This window comes from Misgurnus anguillicaudatus, chromosome 7, assembly GCF_027580225.2.
Source record: "Misgurnus anguillicaudatus chromosome 7, ASM2758022v2, whole genome shotgun sequence".
NCBI classification, from domain to species: Eukaryota; Metazoa; Chordata; class Actinopteri; order Cypriniformes; family Cobitidae; genus Misgurnus; species Misgurnus anguillicaudatus.
In genome coordinates this window covers 14,565,075-14,582,201 of record NC_073343.2, presented here as the reverse complement: position 1 = coordinate 14,582,201, position 17,127 = coordinate 14,565,075, and the positions used below count along the sequence as shown (strand labels likewise).

The window sequence follows — 17,127 nt, the reverse complement described above, 5'->3', positions numbered from 1 at the left end:
ACACAAACTCAAATTTTAAGTCACTTTGGGGACTTTGGTTGATACACAAAGTCAGATTTTAAGTCACTTTGAGGGCTTTGGTTGATACAGAAAGTCAGATTTTAAGTCACTTTGGGGACTTTGGTTGATACACAAACTCAGATTTTAAGTCACTTTGAGGACTTTGGTTGATACACAAACACAGATTTTAAGTCCCTTTGAGGGCTTTGGTTGATACACAAACTCAGAATTTAAGCCACTTTGAGGACTTTGGTTGATACACAAACTCAGATTTTTAGTCACTTTGAGGACTTTGGTTGATACACAAACTCAGAATTTAAGTCACTTTGAGGGCTTTGGTTGATACACAAACTCAGATTTTTAGTCACTTTGGGGACTTTGGTTGATACACAAACTCAGATTTTAGGTCACTTTGAGGACTTTGGTTGATACACAAACTCAGAATTTAAGTCACTTTGAGGGCTTTGGTTGATACACAAACTCAGATTTTTAGTCACTTTGGGGACTTTGGTTGATACACAAACTCAGATTTTAAGTCACTTTGGGGACTTTGGTTGATACACAAACTCAGATTTAAGGTCACTTTGAGGACTTTGGTTGATACACAAACTCAGATTTTAAGTCACTTTGGGGACTTTGGTTGATACACAAACTCAGATTTTAGGTCACTTTGAGGACTTTGGTTTATACACAAACTCAGATTTTAGGTCACTTCGGGGTCTCTGGTCATACACAAACTCAGATTTTAAGTCACTTTGAGGACTACAAGAAAACAAGGAAAAATGACTTCAAAAACCATTTATTTACCATGCAAATGCATGCTATAAATGTCAGAAGTTTTGGCAATACCAGTAACAGCACTTAACCATAAACACAGTTACTTAAAAGTTAAGTGCATTTTAGTTTGCCAATAAAAGTGTCAGTATAAAATATAGGACAGTATAATCAATGAAACTGATATGAACTCTTTCACTCTTTTCTTCACCTTTACTTTCTTGCCTTCTACCTTGCTCCTCCCACTTCACTTTCCTTTTGCTCCTCCCTCTTCTCTTTTATCTTTGCTTCTCCTTTTATCTCTTTACTTTCAGTTCACTCAATTAACTTCTGTCTACATTGAACTATTGTAATTACAATTAAAGGAAATAAACAATACTGACATATTTTAAAATGGCATATAGAACAGAATGAATGACAGAAAAAAATAGCAACATGTAAACATATAACAACATGTAAACATGCATGTAAACAAAGAATGAAAATGAGAAATTTGTCAGTGCAGCTTGTTCTTTTTGCTTTCCTCAGCTTTTTACAGAAATTATCGTCTTACCATTACATTCAATCCTCTCTCTTCTCCTGTCTTGCTTACCTCATTAATATTCTGTTTCCTCCTGTACTCAAACAAATTCTCCCTCTTCATACACCTTTACTCTTCCTTACTATTTTCACTCATTTTTAAAAAACAGAGCATGATGTGTAAAGTATAAAGACAGTTTGTCTGAAAGGAACCTATTATATATTACAAACATACAAAATGATGAATCGTTTGCAGAAGAAAAGCTTTTGTTTACATCATATATGTGTGTACTGTGTATAATAATTATGTAGCTCATACACACACATGAATGTATAATTTGAAGAAACAAAATCTATTTATATTTTAAGTGTTTATATAATATAAAATACATATAAACATTTACATGTGTTTATACATTTTTATATTTATTAAATATAAACATGCATGTGTGTGTATTTATATATAGATAATTATTATACACAATACACACATATGATGTAAAAAAAAAATATTCTGCAAACGATTGGTCATAATTCATCATTTTGCAGCCCTAAACATGTTAAAAAGTTATTCTAGAAAAGGCATTCATTATTTTATGTTTTTGTAACATGGCAACTTTTCCTCACCATGCTCTGTTTTTTACAGTAAAAAGAAAAAAAGTGTTTTTATTTGCTCCCCTATAATCCACCCTGTTTTTTTAAAGTGGTGATCCTGTTTCGCACATAATTTTTCACACCAGTCCACGTACGTTCCTTCAAGGCTTCTGGCTCTGCTTGAATGCATCTCTCGCAGTCTTGCTTACCAGGAACTTTGCATGTCTTTATGAACTTCATCATGTGTTTTTCAACCGCTTTTACCTCAACTTCTTCCCATTTTCTTTTCGGAGGTATTGATGAACCTATAAAGTGAAAAATCATATCCTTATTACAACTAAAGTCAATGGGATTTATTTATCAATCAAATGTAGAAACAACCACAGATACATGCGCAAACATAATCTTACAACAACACTCATGTGTGATTCATTAAACTTTCATGTGGCCAATTCCATCACACAAATGAATGGGTGTTGATAAATGTGGCGAATGAAAACTATAGTAATTTAAATAATATACCAATATAAATGAAGCCTAGCCCCTAGAGAATATGACATGAAGAAACATAACCTGGCCACACAGAGGAACATCTACATAGGATATTGAACTTTGACATTTCATGTTCAAACAAAGTACCTTGAAAAGCAATATTCATGCAGTTGGGAGCCAGATCACTAAAAAGTAGAGCTGCAACTAACTACTATTTCTTCTGTCAACTAATCTAGCGATTATTTTTCAGATTAGTCGACTACTCTAATGATTATTTTTTTATTAATACAGTGTTCTTTTTTTGATTAGCTATTTAATCTGTTGGATAATCTGTTTTCTACTCTCTGTCTGATCTGACAGTCATTGTTTGTTTTATTGTATTTTCACAACTGAATGCTATTTTCACATATTATCTGTTCTGTTGTCAGACATATAGAGGCGTTTTCCCAGACAGGGATTAGACTAGTCCTAGACTAAAATAAATATAAGAGCTGTCCAAACTGAAAACATCTTCCACTGACATATCTTTAAATACATCAGTGCCCTTAGTTTGGCCTCAAAATGCACACAAGTAATGTTTTTAGTAAGGCATGTTTGTTTAAACTAATTATATTTCCTAATTAAACGAAGGTCTAGTCCTGGCTTAAACTAATCTCTGTCCAGGAAACCACCCCAAAGACTATTAAAATAGTGACAAAACATGACCCAATAACCTTGTGTTTAATCCTACTAAGTTACTAAAATCTTGATTTATAAACGCGACATCGCAGACAATTCGGCGCAAATTAAAAAAATTGCCATTACACAGAGTTACTACAGAAGGCATGCGCAGGCATAGGAGAGAGAGAGAGCTCGCGCACAAGCACATAGAGAACCAGTGTGTGTGGGAAAACACTGCTAACCTTTCATGATAAACTCGAATCAGTCGTCTTCTCTGTCAGTAACATCTGACGTTTACGTGAAAATGCAAGTACACAGAAGAATCCGCACGGAAAACACAGCCAACTTTTAATTCTTTCACTCAGTGTCATGTAAAGAGAGAGAAAGAGAGAGAGCGCACGTGCACAAGAGAGGCACCACTGAGCGCTCACAACAATAAATTAAGCCGTTTTAAATGAAAATAAAAATGTAAATGTTGCAACCATTGTTGATTTTGTGGCGCACACAAACAAATCAATGTATGGAAAACACTTCCAGGAGCAGAAGCAGCCTTTACCATAGATGAATGTAAACAGCGTGATGCGTCGACGCATTTTACGCATGTCAACGTATTTTCGTAGTCGACGTAATCGATGACGTCGACGCGTCGCTGCAGCACTACTAAAAAGAAATTGATATTACACCAAAACACCAACATTGTAATTTTTAGATATGTGACCGAACACGAAAAGTAGGGACACAAGTCTGGGGCAGATTCTTAATTTGTAGTATCTAAGCTTTCCAGCGATGTGTAACACATGGGAATCAGATAATATTTGGAGAAGTTGTGGCCATTTGAATGTGGGAACTCAAAAGACCTCAAAGCAGAGATATAGCCTTTTAAAGTTTGGATCATTTTCACCTCTGTTCTGCTGGGAGTGACAATAGGGCTCATTTACATCTCATTAAGCTAAGCCATACACCCTGTAAAGCCGTTTTGAGATACAGATGCTCTATCATCATATGTAGTTTTTTGTGACAGAAGTCTGGATGACAACAGACAAAAAATAAACAGGATTTTTTGTGTTTATCACAAGTCGAATCCAGTCTGTTTCAGACGTGTGAATCATCCAATGACCATTTTTGTCCACAAATGCCGTGAAATATAGAAATATATAGTCTATTGTTTACATCAGATTTCGAATGAAAGTCTGGTAATAGATTATAAATATACAATCTGATGACTATTTACGTCTGAACACTGTATATCACTGTATCGCTCAATCGTTCCTCCATCAGCCAATGACTTCATGGCAAATATTGATAGACAAAATACGTAGCCAATAACATAAAAGTCACACAAAGATCGTTGAATTCGTTTTGTGTGTTCGACTTCATGTGGCGCTGCAAGAACTGACAGGCTGATGACGTCAAAGTACTGCGAGAGCGAGTCGAAATTAGACTACTCCGTAAGATTTCTTGAATAGCTCGAATAGCTATGAAACGAAGAAGACTCCTAACTGTGAGTATTTTTGGTAAAAACAACCATTTTAGTGAACGTAGGTTGGTTTGGGCTACAGTGGGGCTCATTTTCAAGAGGTTAAGTAGCCACGCTGAGGGCAGGGGCAATAACAAAAGAAACAAAAGCTGGCTTATCCTGCATGTAAATGCACACAGACTACGACGCCACCTACTGCATTCTAGAAACTTTCATTCTAAAAAAAGCAGATATCAACCTCAAAATGTACCCTTTTAAATATACAAATACTGCTATATCAAACATGTAGAGGCTACTTCGTGATCTCAACAGATTCTGCAAAAAATATAAAAATGCTTTTCTATCATTAGCTCAAAAGTTGTTTTGCCGACTTGTGTCACTGGTTTCCGTGACGGGGCACATATTACTGTTTTTAAGACTTGTATATACCCAATTTACCATATTACAGCTGTATAGTAAAATCCTTTTTATAATTAAGTATTCTGCATTGATGCATTAAAATATAACAATGTAAATAAAAATCATACTGTGTATGTGAATTTCATTGCAGGTTTTGCACATAACAGTGTAGGCAGAATTAGTGAACAAATGACAAAATCACATAATATATGTTTATCTATTTCTTCAAACTGACTGTACAACAAACTCAAATTTTGAAAAGCTCCTGTCTTGCTACTGTTGCCTATAGGTATTGTATTTAGTAATTCAGGGTTTGCCATTTCTTGCTGTTTGTGTAGTTTAAAGATTTTTTTACCTTGATCTTTCTGTGAAGCAGATGGTTGATCAGTCTCTGCTGGTACTGGTGATGTTGTCTGAGGTAGGTCACTACAATCCTCTTCATCACTTGACATTGTATCACCTTCGGCCTCAAGTTGCTCTATAACAATAAAAGGAATCAGTCAATGCATTTTTTGCAAAAGATGATGAAAGATAAATACAGATTTGCAAATTTGTAAAGCACAGACTCGCACAAAAATCTAATTTCATACATACCATTTGGGTCGATTTCAATGTCATCAAGTCTCTTTCCTTTAAAGCTGGACAGTGTTCCTTTCTCCATTGCCATTAAGACCTTACTCATTTTTGCCAGCTGCAATGTCCCCTCTGGTAACCGGTAATACTGTCTGTGGATCCTTATATCGTGACCGAGAAAATCAGCCAGTTGATCTGCTTCATTTTCATCAAGGTTGAGAATCTTTGACATGGTAGCTATGTGTTTCCTGAGCCTGGTTGAGGAAAGAGCTTCAGGATTCTTAATGCCACATTCACGAGCAGCTTTACTTATGCACTCTCCTCCTCTGTAGGCAGACATTGCACCAGATCTGGCAAACATAAAAGGATTCTCATTTGGGACACCACAAGCCTCACGTGTTTCAACAAGCAGCTCCATGGCAGAAACCAATGAAGGTTTGAGGAGGACAGGGACCTTTCTCCCTCGCTTACCACGGATCTCTACTCTGGTAAAGTGTTTACACAGCTTCCTCTCGAACTCAGAAAGACAGATGGCTATGTCTTCATGCAGCTCAGAAGAATCCCGGCTTTGAAAAGCTGAAAAAAGCATCCGTGACACCTCACCTTCTCTTCGTCTATTGAACAGGATAACTTGGGAGAGTGTGACTTTGGCCAAAGCAGCATAGCTGTCTGCAGACGGGCAGTTTTTAAGTTTATTAAGGAATTTATCCCGTTTCTTTTCTAGATGTGCGTGCAGGACTTTGACATCCTGAGTGAAAGGAATGATCTGTGGTGCATTCCACTTGGCTTCCTTCAATGTAGTTATAGCACCAGCAGAAATGTATTCATTCCACCTTGCTTGGTGTACTTTTCTGAAGTCTCGAGCACACTCAGCACGCTCATGGTCTCCATACATCATCGCATTACTTTCAACAATGCTAAAGATCTTTTTTAAAGAATGTCCAAGTTTGAGGGCTAAAGAGGGAATGCGGTAAGAGTTCTTCTCTTCGTCAAAGCCAGACACAACTTTCACAGCTGATATGACATGTTTGAAGTTTGCTGGTATCATGAAGTCCTCCATTGTTTTCAGTGGGGTTATCCTTCTTGCTTCAAGAAGAAGTCTGCCAACTTCTCTCATTTTCTGTCGGATGTAGTCATGTTTGGTCACATCAGATCCCATCCTGTTAAACATGTGCTCTCCCAGTTGCATGATGCATCTGTCACTATGAATCACCCGTGAAACTTCGTCATAGTTCATCAGGGAAAGTACTTTCTTGAAACCTTTACTCACCTCTAAGCCAACAGGTGTTTTTAGGGCACAAAGAGATCTTACTCTTTTTCTGCCCTGAGCATCATCATCCTTCGGTTTAAGTGGACAGTTTTGAATGTGTTTCCATAGGCTGAGCTTGTTGTAAAGGCCTTGACAGTGAATACAGTGGATAAATTCTTTGGGGTTTTTGCACTTTTTTGGACGGTAGCAGGCAATCATCTCACCTTCCCCTTTTCTCACCACATCTGTGTTGTGGGCAAAGTTGCCCCTTTTTCTAAGAAGGTTTAACTGGACTCTTCGTTCTTTGGAACGTTTTGGGAAAGCTACAGCCTTTGCAACCTCTACTTCATTGCGATGTACAAACTCAAGGTGTCTTGCCATTTTTGCATATGGCTTAGAGCAATAAAGGCAATACTGTTTTTTGTTATATGACCTGCTCTTTTTTTGTGGTGATGGCATTGACTGAACCAAAGTCTTTTTGTCAGATGAGGTTTTGGTCTCTTCAGTTTGGCATTTCATCCTTTTTGATGACACTGCTGTCATACATTTGGCAGATGAACTACCTGCCTCTTCAGCTTTCCTTTTTGAAAGGGTTGATTTAGTATGTCTTAAACGTTTGTTGGGTCTAGGATCACTACATTCAGACTTATTGTTTGATCCATCTGAACTTCTTTCAGCCTTGCTTTGTCCAGAAGCACTTCCATCTGATTCATCTGAGCTGATCTGGGGTATGTAGTCAACATCACTGTAGTCCGTAACATCTGAATCACTGTAGGCACTCCCAGAATACTAAATGAGAAAAATGTTACACTTACTTAAATCATGCAAAATTATTTCTTTAACTAAATGTTTAAAAACTTGCTTAATGGGATAGACAACTGCCAGAATCCAACTGATTTTCAACAAGAGGAACTCATTTAAGCATTTAAAGTGCATGGTTAATTACAAACCTGTCTTTTTCTTGATTGTTCTTTTTCCAGATGCACTCATTAAGGCAAACAAAACTAATGTACATAAAATTGTATATAATAATTAAATGTAAATAATAATAATTAAAAAAATAAAACACTTAAGAGTAAAAAACAGTTATTTCAACTAGATATATTTCAAACTGTAGCTCAGCAAATAAGGCCTTAGTAGATGGCACACTTGGCACGGTTTGATAATCACAAACAGAAACTCTGTACAATACAACTGTATCATAAAATCTTCTTGCACCATGACATAGATGATAATAATATTAGGTCTGTGAATTCACATTAAACAGTTCTTACTAATCTCAATTACCCACCTCCATTAAAGATAGTGTCTCAGACACCTGTGATGAGGAAATCACAGGGGTGGAAGCAGCACAGGGCAAGGGTGTAGAGGGATGCACAGGAGAAGAGGACGATGATGTGGTCTTCACAGGTGATGAGGGCTGCACAGGAGAAGAGGACGATTATGTGGTCTTCACAGGTGATGAGGGCTGCACAGGAGAAGAGGACGATGATGTGGTCTTCACAGGTGATGAGGGCTGCACAGGAGAAGACGACGATGATGTGGTCATCACAGATGATGAGGGCTGCACAAGTGCAGAGGAAGATGATGTGGTCTTCACAGGTGATGAGGGCTGCACAAGGGCAGAGGAAGATGATGTGGTCATCACAGGTGATGAGGGCTGCACATTAGAAGAGGACCATGATGTGGTCATCACAGGTGATGAGGGCTGCACAAGGGCAGAGGAAGATGATGTGGTCATCACAGGTGATGAAGGCTGCACATTAGAAGAGGACCATGATGTGGTCATCACAGGTGATGAGGGCTGCACAGGAGAAGGAGAAGGGTATGAGGGAAATAAGGCTTCTACAGAGGTAGACATAGCACAGGGTGCCTAAGACGGTGCATTAAATGTGTATGCTATAATACTGTCTGTAACTTTAAAAGTATAATTGAAAAAAAAAGTTAAAAATAAAAGCAGCATGGAAACTGTTCAACAACTATTAACACTTTAAATAATAAAGTCTTAATTGACTGAGGTGCTAATCAAGTAATGTGATGATCATATCCAAATATTACTCACCATGAAATATTCTTGTGATTGCTCTATGGCAGTCTTTTTCGTTTTAATTTGTGCTCTGTTAAAGTGCTCATGGCAATCTTTGAGTTTCTGAGGATATATGAAAAGGTATTTAACTTAAAATAAAAGTAAAATGTACATAATGTTAAAAGCTGTGACTTCAAAGACATTAGGCAAAACCAATTAAAAATATAGAAAACAAAAAGTAAATATAAAATATTGCTTAATTTCAAGTGCTCTGGTTTAGATTAAGAGCAAGCCAAATAAATTTAGTTTAGTAAACTAAATAAGGAAACCCATAAATCTGTTAGAAAAGATATAGCACATAAAGTAAGAAGGGTCTATGGGCCAGATTTACTAACAGCTTGTGCCAGCGCAAACCATCATTTTGTTGTTAAATAACGACTGTTGTGATTTACTAAAGACTTGAATGTCTTTAAAACACAAAATCGATTGTGGGGCCATTGTCATGTTTGAATAGAAAAGAGCTCTGCCCGAACTGCTGCTATAAAATTAGACGCACACAATTTTGGAAAATATCATTATATGCTGTAGCATTAAGATTTGTGCTCACAGAAATGAGTAGTTAAATGTGTTCACTAGAAGTTGCTGTCCCATACTTTTGTCCATATAGTGTAACTAGTTATCTGATGAAGTAAACAGCCTAAGATACTTTCTGCATGTATAGAATGGTTACCATTTTATTCTCTGATGTACTTGCTTTGCCTGACTGTTGTGGCTCAACTTGCTTATGTGGTTCATTGATGTACACCTTATACAAGGCAGATGAGGAAACAGGAGGAGCCTGATGGAACTGGAAGTCAGAAAAGAAGAGTTAGGGGGTACATTTTGTACTGTATTTGCTAAGCTTTTATATGGTTTTGTTTTATACTGTGATGTATAAAAGACAGTGAGATGCAGTAATATAAGCTACACGTTCATCTGTCCTACAGTAACTTTAGCTGAACCTACTTTTAAAAATGTCAGTTTTCCTCTGTTTAAAAAAAAAAACAAGAATACGTTTACTGAAAAAATGCATGATTTAGAAGTTGTGGCACTGTTTCACAGAGGATTAAATGCTTGTCCAATATGTCAAAAACCTCTCAAATTGCTAGTTTCCCACATGACTGTATAGAACCCGAATATAGATGTTTTGTGTACTTACCAATTTCTGCAAATCCAAACTGCTGACTGGGCTTTCATCACTGGATTCTGTTGATGATACCTAAATGAAAGATTTGAGAAATATGAGAACACAATCATATGGTATCAAATCAGCATAAGAGAAAAATGTAATCATGAAATATTTTTAAAGATTCTTAGGATATACTTGACAGTACCTTAGCTCGCCAAGGCCAATCTGAATCTCCATAACTGTAAGTGATTTCTTCCCCTGGTTGAATATCTCGTACAGCAAAAAGACACAGATGAGGTTTTTTGTTCACTTCAACAGTTCTTATTTTGCATGTAGGATTTCTGTGCTCATCATTTACAAGTCTTCCCAAGGACCCATCTTCCTTGGATGCATCCATGCTATAAATACATAAAAATAACACCAAGCATAAGAGACTGATTTGTAATCTTGTACAGCAGTTGTTTCCTTTATGCCTGTACCTCGTAAGAGTAACTTCTGTAAACATATCTTAACAACTACATGAAATCAAAATGAGTTTTTTGGGCTTTAAGGCATTTTACATCAGTGGGTCTGGTTATATGGTCTGCTCTACACATTTTGGGGCAGATTCCTGAACAGGGCTAAAGTCTATTCGCAGACTTGAATACAAGTTTGAATTGTCTGAACAGAAAACAGCTTTCACTGAGATATCTTAGAGAGCGCCTATTTCATTGCTAAAAAACAATATTATTTTGTGTATTTGGTATAATATAATGTGTTCATGTGGTTTATGGTTAAAAAACACATTATTTTCCAGATAAATATTTCCAGATTTCACTCTCTTCCTGAAACGCACGGATTTGAAAAGCTGTGTGCCTAATTGGTCAGCTAATCTGTATGTTGTGATTGGTCTGATTAGCTCTGTCAGCTGGAAACGTGAGACTTCTTACCATGATTGAAAGATTCAGTTACTAACAGGAGTTACAGGAGTTAACTTACAGGCTGAGTTCGAAGCAGGATGAATTATGATAATGTCGGTCTTGTCTACATCACCAATCCCCAGGAAGTAAACCTTTTGCCTACAATCCATGTGTTTGTTGTAATCCAAGAAAAGAGATTTACGTTGGAGACGATAACTCGCGTCATGGTTTACTTTGGGGTTTGTAACTTTTGCACATTGTTAACATGTACTAATACACACTTACACACCAAAGGAAATTTAAAAACAATAGGTGCTCTTTAACATATCAGTGCCACTGTTTTTATCACAAGATGCACAGCAATGTTTTTTTTTTGTAAAATGTCCTAATATTACTAAGCCCTAGTCCTGGATTAATCTAAACCCTGTATGGAAAACTGCCCCTTTGTGTCTGCTTTTTTACACACAATAAAAATCATCAGCTGGGTACTGAGTGCGTCATACCAAATGTGCAGAGACGAGGATCACCAGGACCCAGGAGTTTTGGTGAACTAACCCTTAACCGCCCTATTACTTCAAGACAATAACTCTATACTCACCACCAATTTTTGCCATGCCACTGAAAATCAAACAAGAATGTGTTCTCAACGTCATTGTAGAGTTTAGATTGATCAAGGCTCTCCTCTGAAGTCAGAAGTTCACCTCTGTATTCAAGGACAAAATCACCTCTAAAAAATGCTTCAGTGGTGAAAACTCCACGTCCTAAAAAATACCAGTAAGTTCTGATGTTCCTTTAAAGTTAATTATTATTTTCATGAGCTCTTATCCAAAAACAATAATAAAAATTACTAGATCTGAAGTTTTATCTGTGGTATCCAACAAATTTGGACATTGCCCTAGTTGGATCTTTCATTTTGTTGTTGTCGGCTGGATTAAAAGGAGTAAAACAATACATTTTACCTTGATAATTTGTTATATAAGAGGTCATCATACTTAAATGAACATCACAAATTTGAAAACGTCTGTGCTATTGAAATATAACCGTTTTTTGCACCAAGCCAGGAAAATGGTCTATTCAGGAATGTGCTGAAATATGATGTCAGAGTAGAATTGAAACACCTCCCCAAACCCATATACAATGACCACTTTTGTAGCCCCGTCCACAGCTTTGCGTGACATGTGTGGGTCAGGGGTAAAGCAAACCATGCAGTGTCTCAACAATCAGTAAACATTAGGGGTGGCACGGTTCATGAAAAAAATCCGAATCGTTCAGTTCGGAGCGTGTGTGCGTCGCACGGTTCATGGCATGCGCAATAGCCTCGTGCCCTGTATGTGACCTTGCCTCAGATGGGGTGTTTCCCTTTCGCGAAAGAAAAGTTGACTGTTGTGGACTGTGCCCGGAGTTGGAGGATGTTACCTACAATGACAATGACAGTAGAAAAAAACAATAGATAGAACTGCAGTCTATGGGTTGAATTTGTTCGAACAGCCACAGGAGACCGCCTTCTCTCCGCCCATTTATCTAAGCTAAGGTACTGAACGTCTTTTCTGACTTCTGCCGCGAAAACACAGTGAACGTGCGCTATTTTTAGCCTTTTATTGATAAAACTAAAGCGGCTGATTTCCGCGTAGTTTCATTTTGCTAGCGTAGGAAAGTTGCGCGATCTTATTTCATAAATTGCCTCTTAAAGTAACCAGGACAGAAGTGGTCAAAAGTGGAAAAAAGAGACGGATTTAAATATTACAGGTGTAAACGTTGTGTTTCTCTCTCGTCCACATATACTCTCTGCAGTATTTAAGCAGCCTCTCAGTGATAAATCTAAGAGCTACACTGAAGTTGGCAGTTTAATAAATGCAAGTTATCTTTGTGTGCTAAAAAGGCACATAAGATGGATATACACATTCTCCTTTTTTGCCAAAAAAAGAGAGGGTCCCAATAATGTGCTTAAAGTCAAATTCAGTTTGTGCATGATTACATGATATAACTTTTTTAATAATGTATCCTAAATTATGGATAATTACTACATTAATAAGATAATACATTTCTGGAGTGTTAAAAATTAAAAGTAAAAATAACAACAAGAACCGTACAGAACCGAGAACTGTGGCCATTAAACCGTGATACGAACCGAACCGAGGGTTTTGTGAACCGTGCCACCCCTAGTAAACATGTCTTTAAAGATTGGCAAATGTAACCAAAATGACTTTTGAAAACATGTTTCCTTTTATTTTGACCTGGTGATCTGTTATAAGTACCCAACAAAGTGTTCGGTTGTGGAAGAACCGTCTATGGGAAGAACACAGCCGCTGTTTAACGGAGGCTTGGAACATAACATTAGGAATGCGTGGTTAAAGTTTGTTTTTGAAGAAGTTCCAGCTCGGGTGGGGAGTGTTTGTTTACAATGTGTACCACGGATTCATTTGTAAAGAAGCCATGAGTCGGTGCTGGATTTGCAGAGAAACTGTGATTAAAAGCACCAGTAATATTGCATCTGGCAGGAATGACACAACAGTATACACAGTGAGTAATACATTTTACTTTAAGATACTACGCGTCACTACTGTTTAGTAAAAGATCGCTTGATATGTCCTGTTGTAACATCAGTGTCTAAACACGTATATTTTACTGTTTTAATTTACTAAAAAAATTAAACCATTAATAAAGGTGCAACACTTAACAATATGACTGTAATATAACGATAGAAATATACAAAGTTAGTTATAAGGAAGAACTTACCAGCCCTAATTTAGATTCTGATGCCTGCTTACTGTGTTGTATACGGTAATTTAGGCAAGTCGCGTTTGTAAGGTCCAACACTCAACAAAGCTTTTTTATCATATAACTGTGGTATGTAACGTTACGTGTATGTAAGAGCAACCTCACAAGCACAATAGAAATATACAAAGTTAGTGATAAGGACTTATCAGCCGTGGTTTAGATTCTGATGCGTGCTTACTTGTGTTGTTTATGGTAATTTAGTCACGTTGAGTTTAGTTTATACTTTACTATACGTATTATCATTTATGGGTATCATCTTTAGCACCCAGAATCTTTTGTGGCTCAAACATATTTGTGTTCGGCTGCTATTTTTACACATCAATGTTTTTAAAACATTTCCCCACATGTAATGACGGGGATCATAGCAGTGGGCGTTTACGTCCAGGTCTTCACTGCGGCCAGCCCCTTCAAACGAACCATTATCCAGAGAGCAACTAATCCATGTTACAAAATAACCTATTACTTATTGCCTTTGATGTTTTTGAATGGAAAAACCACGCAAACATCATAAGTAGATATCAGACAACAGTAGTAAAACAATAAAATCGACAGATTCATTGCCCCTTTAAGTCAGCAGGATCTATCACAAGAGTCCATGTAGAGTGCACGTGACACAATTTCCATCATGCATTCACTGACGGATTTTGAAGTAGGTAGCCCAGGCGATGTGTTGCATTTTGTCGCAATGCGCATGCATCAAAAGTCTGTATGCACATACAAATAAACTATGCTTTGCAACTTACATTTGCGTACATGAAAGAAAACCGTCTATACTACAGAATTTATCTTACCTTTATATTTGCTGATAACTTGCTCATAAAGCTCAGGCTTGTCTGTTTTGCAAATAATGTGATGCTCAGCATCCTGTTGAGGTCTTTTTCGTTTTTTCTGCCTTGGTATACCCAGCATCATGGCGACTGCAGTGACTGAAAATAATTAAATTAATCAATCGATTAATCAACCATAATATTAAGGTTGCTAAAATTGTTTACCCAAATAGCCAACAAATGGTATAACATATGTATCTAACTTATGTATATGCATGTATACTTTTGTAAATATACATATAGCTTAGATATACACACACACATACATACATACACAACTGTAGTTAACTTAGATATACATACACAACTTAAAATCTTTAAAGATATCTGTGGCTATTCGTGCCACTGTGCATGATAAGAAAATCGCATGATTGAAACTTAGATTAAACAATAAGAATTAATTACTAATTACCCAATCTATTACTGCTATTTCACATAATTTTACTAAGCACTTAGTCGTTTATGGACAACATTAATAGATCAGTAAAGTAAGTTAAGTTACTCTGAAACCGAATGTTTGTTTACTGACCAATGCCAATATCATTATAGGCTACTCAGGAAGATAATATTTTTGATCACAAACCGTCAAATAAGATAAAATATTTCACAAATCGTATGTTAATCCTGCTTATCTTTCATATTTTGCAAAAATATGTTATTATACATAGGACTGAACTCACCTTTCCTCCTATAATGAGCGCGTGTAGTCTGCTTCGCGGGAAATTGGGGCTAACAGCGGTGATGTCATTATCACGTGTCTGCATTTCCAGGGAAACGAATCCACTGCTGCTGACTTGCGTAGTAAAAGTGTCGTTGATAGGAAGGCCGAAAGGATGTCACGTTGAAATATAGCGTGAGCGATTCGAGCACGTATTGATAAAGTTTGATCTCGCGGTACTGTGATGTCATATCTTGTTCGATCTGCGCAGCGCTGTATGAACACAGCTTAGTGTTTTTGCTGTTACGCTACAGACAAGGGGATCAGCACAGCACCTCGTGCTACTGTCCAAAACAACTGCTATTTACAGAGAGATTCCTCTAAATGTTGACAAATCCACATGGAAATTAATTGATGGAATGTACTTTTAAAAACATTTAATACATACAACAAAACAGCTTAATGAAAGCTCTGTTTCTTGAGAACATTTACTGCTCCACCTACAATATCTTATTGGACTGTCTTTTTTATTACCTAATAAAAATTAAACATGCAACAAAGCTTTTTTAAACAAGTAAAAAATATAATACTAGAAAATGCATTTCGGGACGAACTGCAAAAGTGTGCTTGCTCTGGTGCCGCCGATTTAGTTTGTGCATCCTCACATTGGAGTCCCAAGTTCATGTACAAAGTTTGGTTTCAATACGTGAAAGCGTTCCTGAGATAAACTACTTCCTGTTTTGGCAGCGTCGACGCACATTTAGTTTTTGCGGTTAACTTATTTACTCACTTAAGTACACATAACCAAAAGTTTATAATATGGAATATAACATTGTTTTATGCAGTTTTTTGTCAATGCTAATTATTTCACGACCTCTATTTAAACTACAACCGCCATTTTAATAGCTGGCAAACATTAGGCTAGCTTCTAATAAGAGAAATTATACTTTTAGATTTCGTCAGGGCAGTAAAATCAGGTGTATGTTTGTCAGCGCGATACGCATGCAGTGGTGCAGGTGCTGGGCTGTGAGCGATGGGCGATTAACTTACTATCTGTCTGATTATTTAGGCTTCAACGTGGCAAACTCAGCCTAGATTCATGAAGATTTTAACAGAGGTGGAAAGAGTAGCCAAAAACTTTACTGAAGTTAAAGTAAAAGTAACTAAATAAATAATTACTCAAGTAGAAGTAAAAAGTATGCAATGAAAATAATACTCAAGTAGCGAGTTACTAGTTACTCATGAAAAAATAAATCTAGATATATGCACACACACGCACACACACACGCACACACACACACACACACACGCGCGCACACACACACACACACACACGCAGTGCCCTCCATAAGTATCAGAACAATAAAGACAAGCTTTTTCTGTTTGATGTGGAGACCAGAAATTGGTAAGATAAATATCAGTATGCCAGAAGTTTAGAATGTCACATTTTATTAACCTTTGTTTATGTTTCAACACATACATGCTTTAACAACAAAGAACAACAGCATTAAATGCTGACTTATGTGTATTGTACACAAATGCACATAAGTGAATCAAACTGATCCTACATATTTTATGCTTTTCATGTGTAAACAGTCAGGACACAGCTCAGTGCCTATTAAAAAAAATAATGTGACAGATTCTGTACTTTTGTCTCATGTTCATCTTTTAATGTTTAGACATTTCTTGACTCCACAACAAACAGAAGAATACTTATGAAGGGCACTTCTACAGTATGTGTAAAACTGCAACATACACCAACAGTACAGAAAAAGAATACAAGCACAGAATAGACAAGCATTTCAAATTAACAAATTAACTTTAGTCTCAATGTTGATGTAGCTTGTAGCTGAAATATCAGACAAGTTAACTGACAACAGTTTTGTATATGTATAAAGTTGGAATCTCCTAAGATGGTCTGAGGACATTGACAGTTTACACTATAACAAAACTCATGTTTTCTTACGTTGTCATGTCACGTGTGTTTTGTGAGAATCACTTACATCATACAGTACATTAAACAGCGAATCAGAC

At 36.8% G+C, this 17,127-nt stretch overlaps 1 protein-coding gene across 2 annotated transcripts; it reads right to left on the bottom strand.

Annotated features, from left to right (window-relative positions):
• Positions 1-783: 783 nt before the first annotated feature.
• LOC141349239 (uncharacterized) lies at positions 784-16,372 on the bottom strand. Of its 2 annotated transcripts, XM_073869453.1 has the most exons (9): positions 14,400-16,370; positions 11,429-11,591; positions 10,137-10,329; positions 9,962-10,021; positions 9,494-9,610; positions 8,029-8,886; positions 5,510-7,526; positions 5,271-5,393; positions 784-2,192 (listed from the first exon to the last, which is right to left on the bottom strand). In XM_073869453.1, exons 6-9 carry the CDS (start codon positions 8,032-8,034, stop codon positions 1,972-1,974), a joined length of 2,367 nt encoding a protein of 788 aa, XP_073725554.1. In that variant the 5' UTR covers positions 8,035-8,886; positions 9,494-9,610; positions 9,962-10,021; positions 10,137-10,329; positions 11,429-11,591; positions 14,400-16,370; the 3' UTR covers positions 784-1,971. The 2 variants fall into 2 exon arrangements, with proteins under 2 accessions (XP_073725554.1, XP_073725553.1); XM_073869452.1 differs by lacking the exon at positions 784-2,192 and having other exon boundaries at positions 4,884-5,393; positions 14,400-16,372.
• Positions 16,373-17,127: the final 755 nt, after the last annotated feature.

Bases quoted from the DNA above. Each gene is read 5' to 3' on its own strand.
- LOC141349239 (XM_073869452.1), bottom strand. The intron at 5,394-5,509 runs GTATGTATGAAA...TTATTGTTATAG, and splicing joins CATTGAAATCGACCCAAATG to AGCAACTTGAGGCCGAAGGT.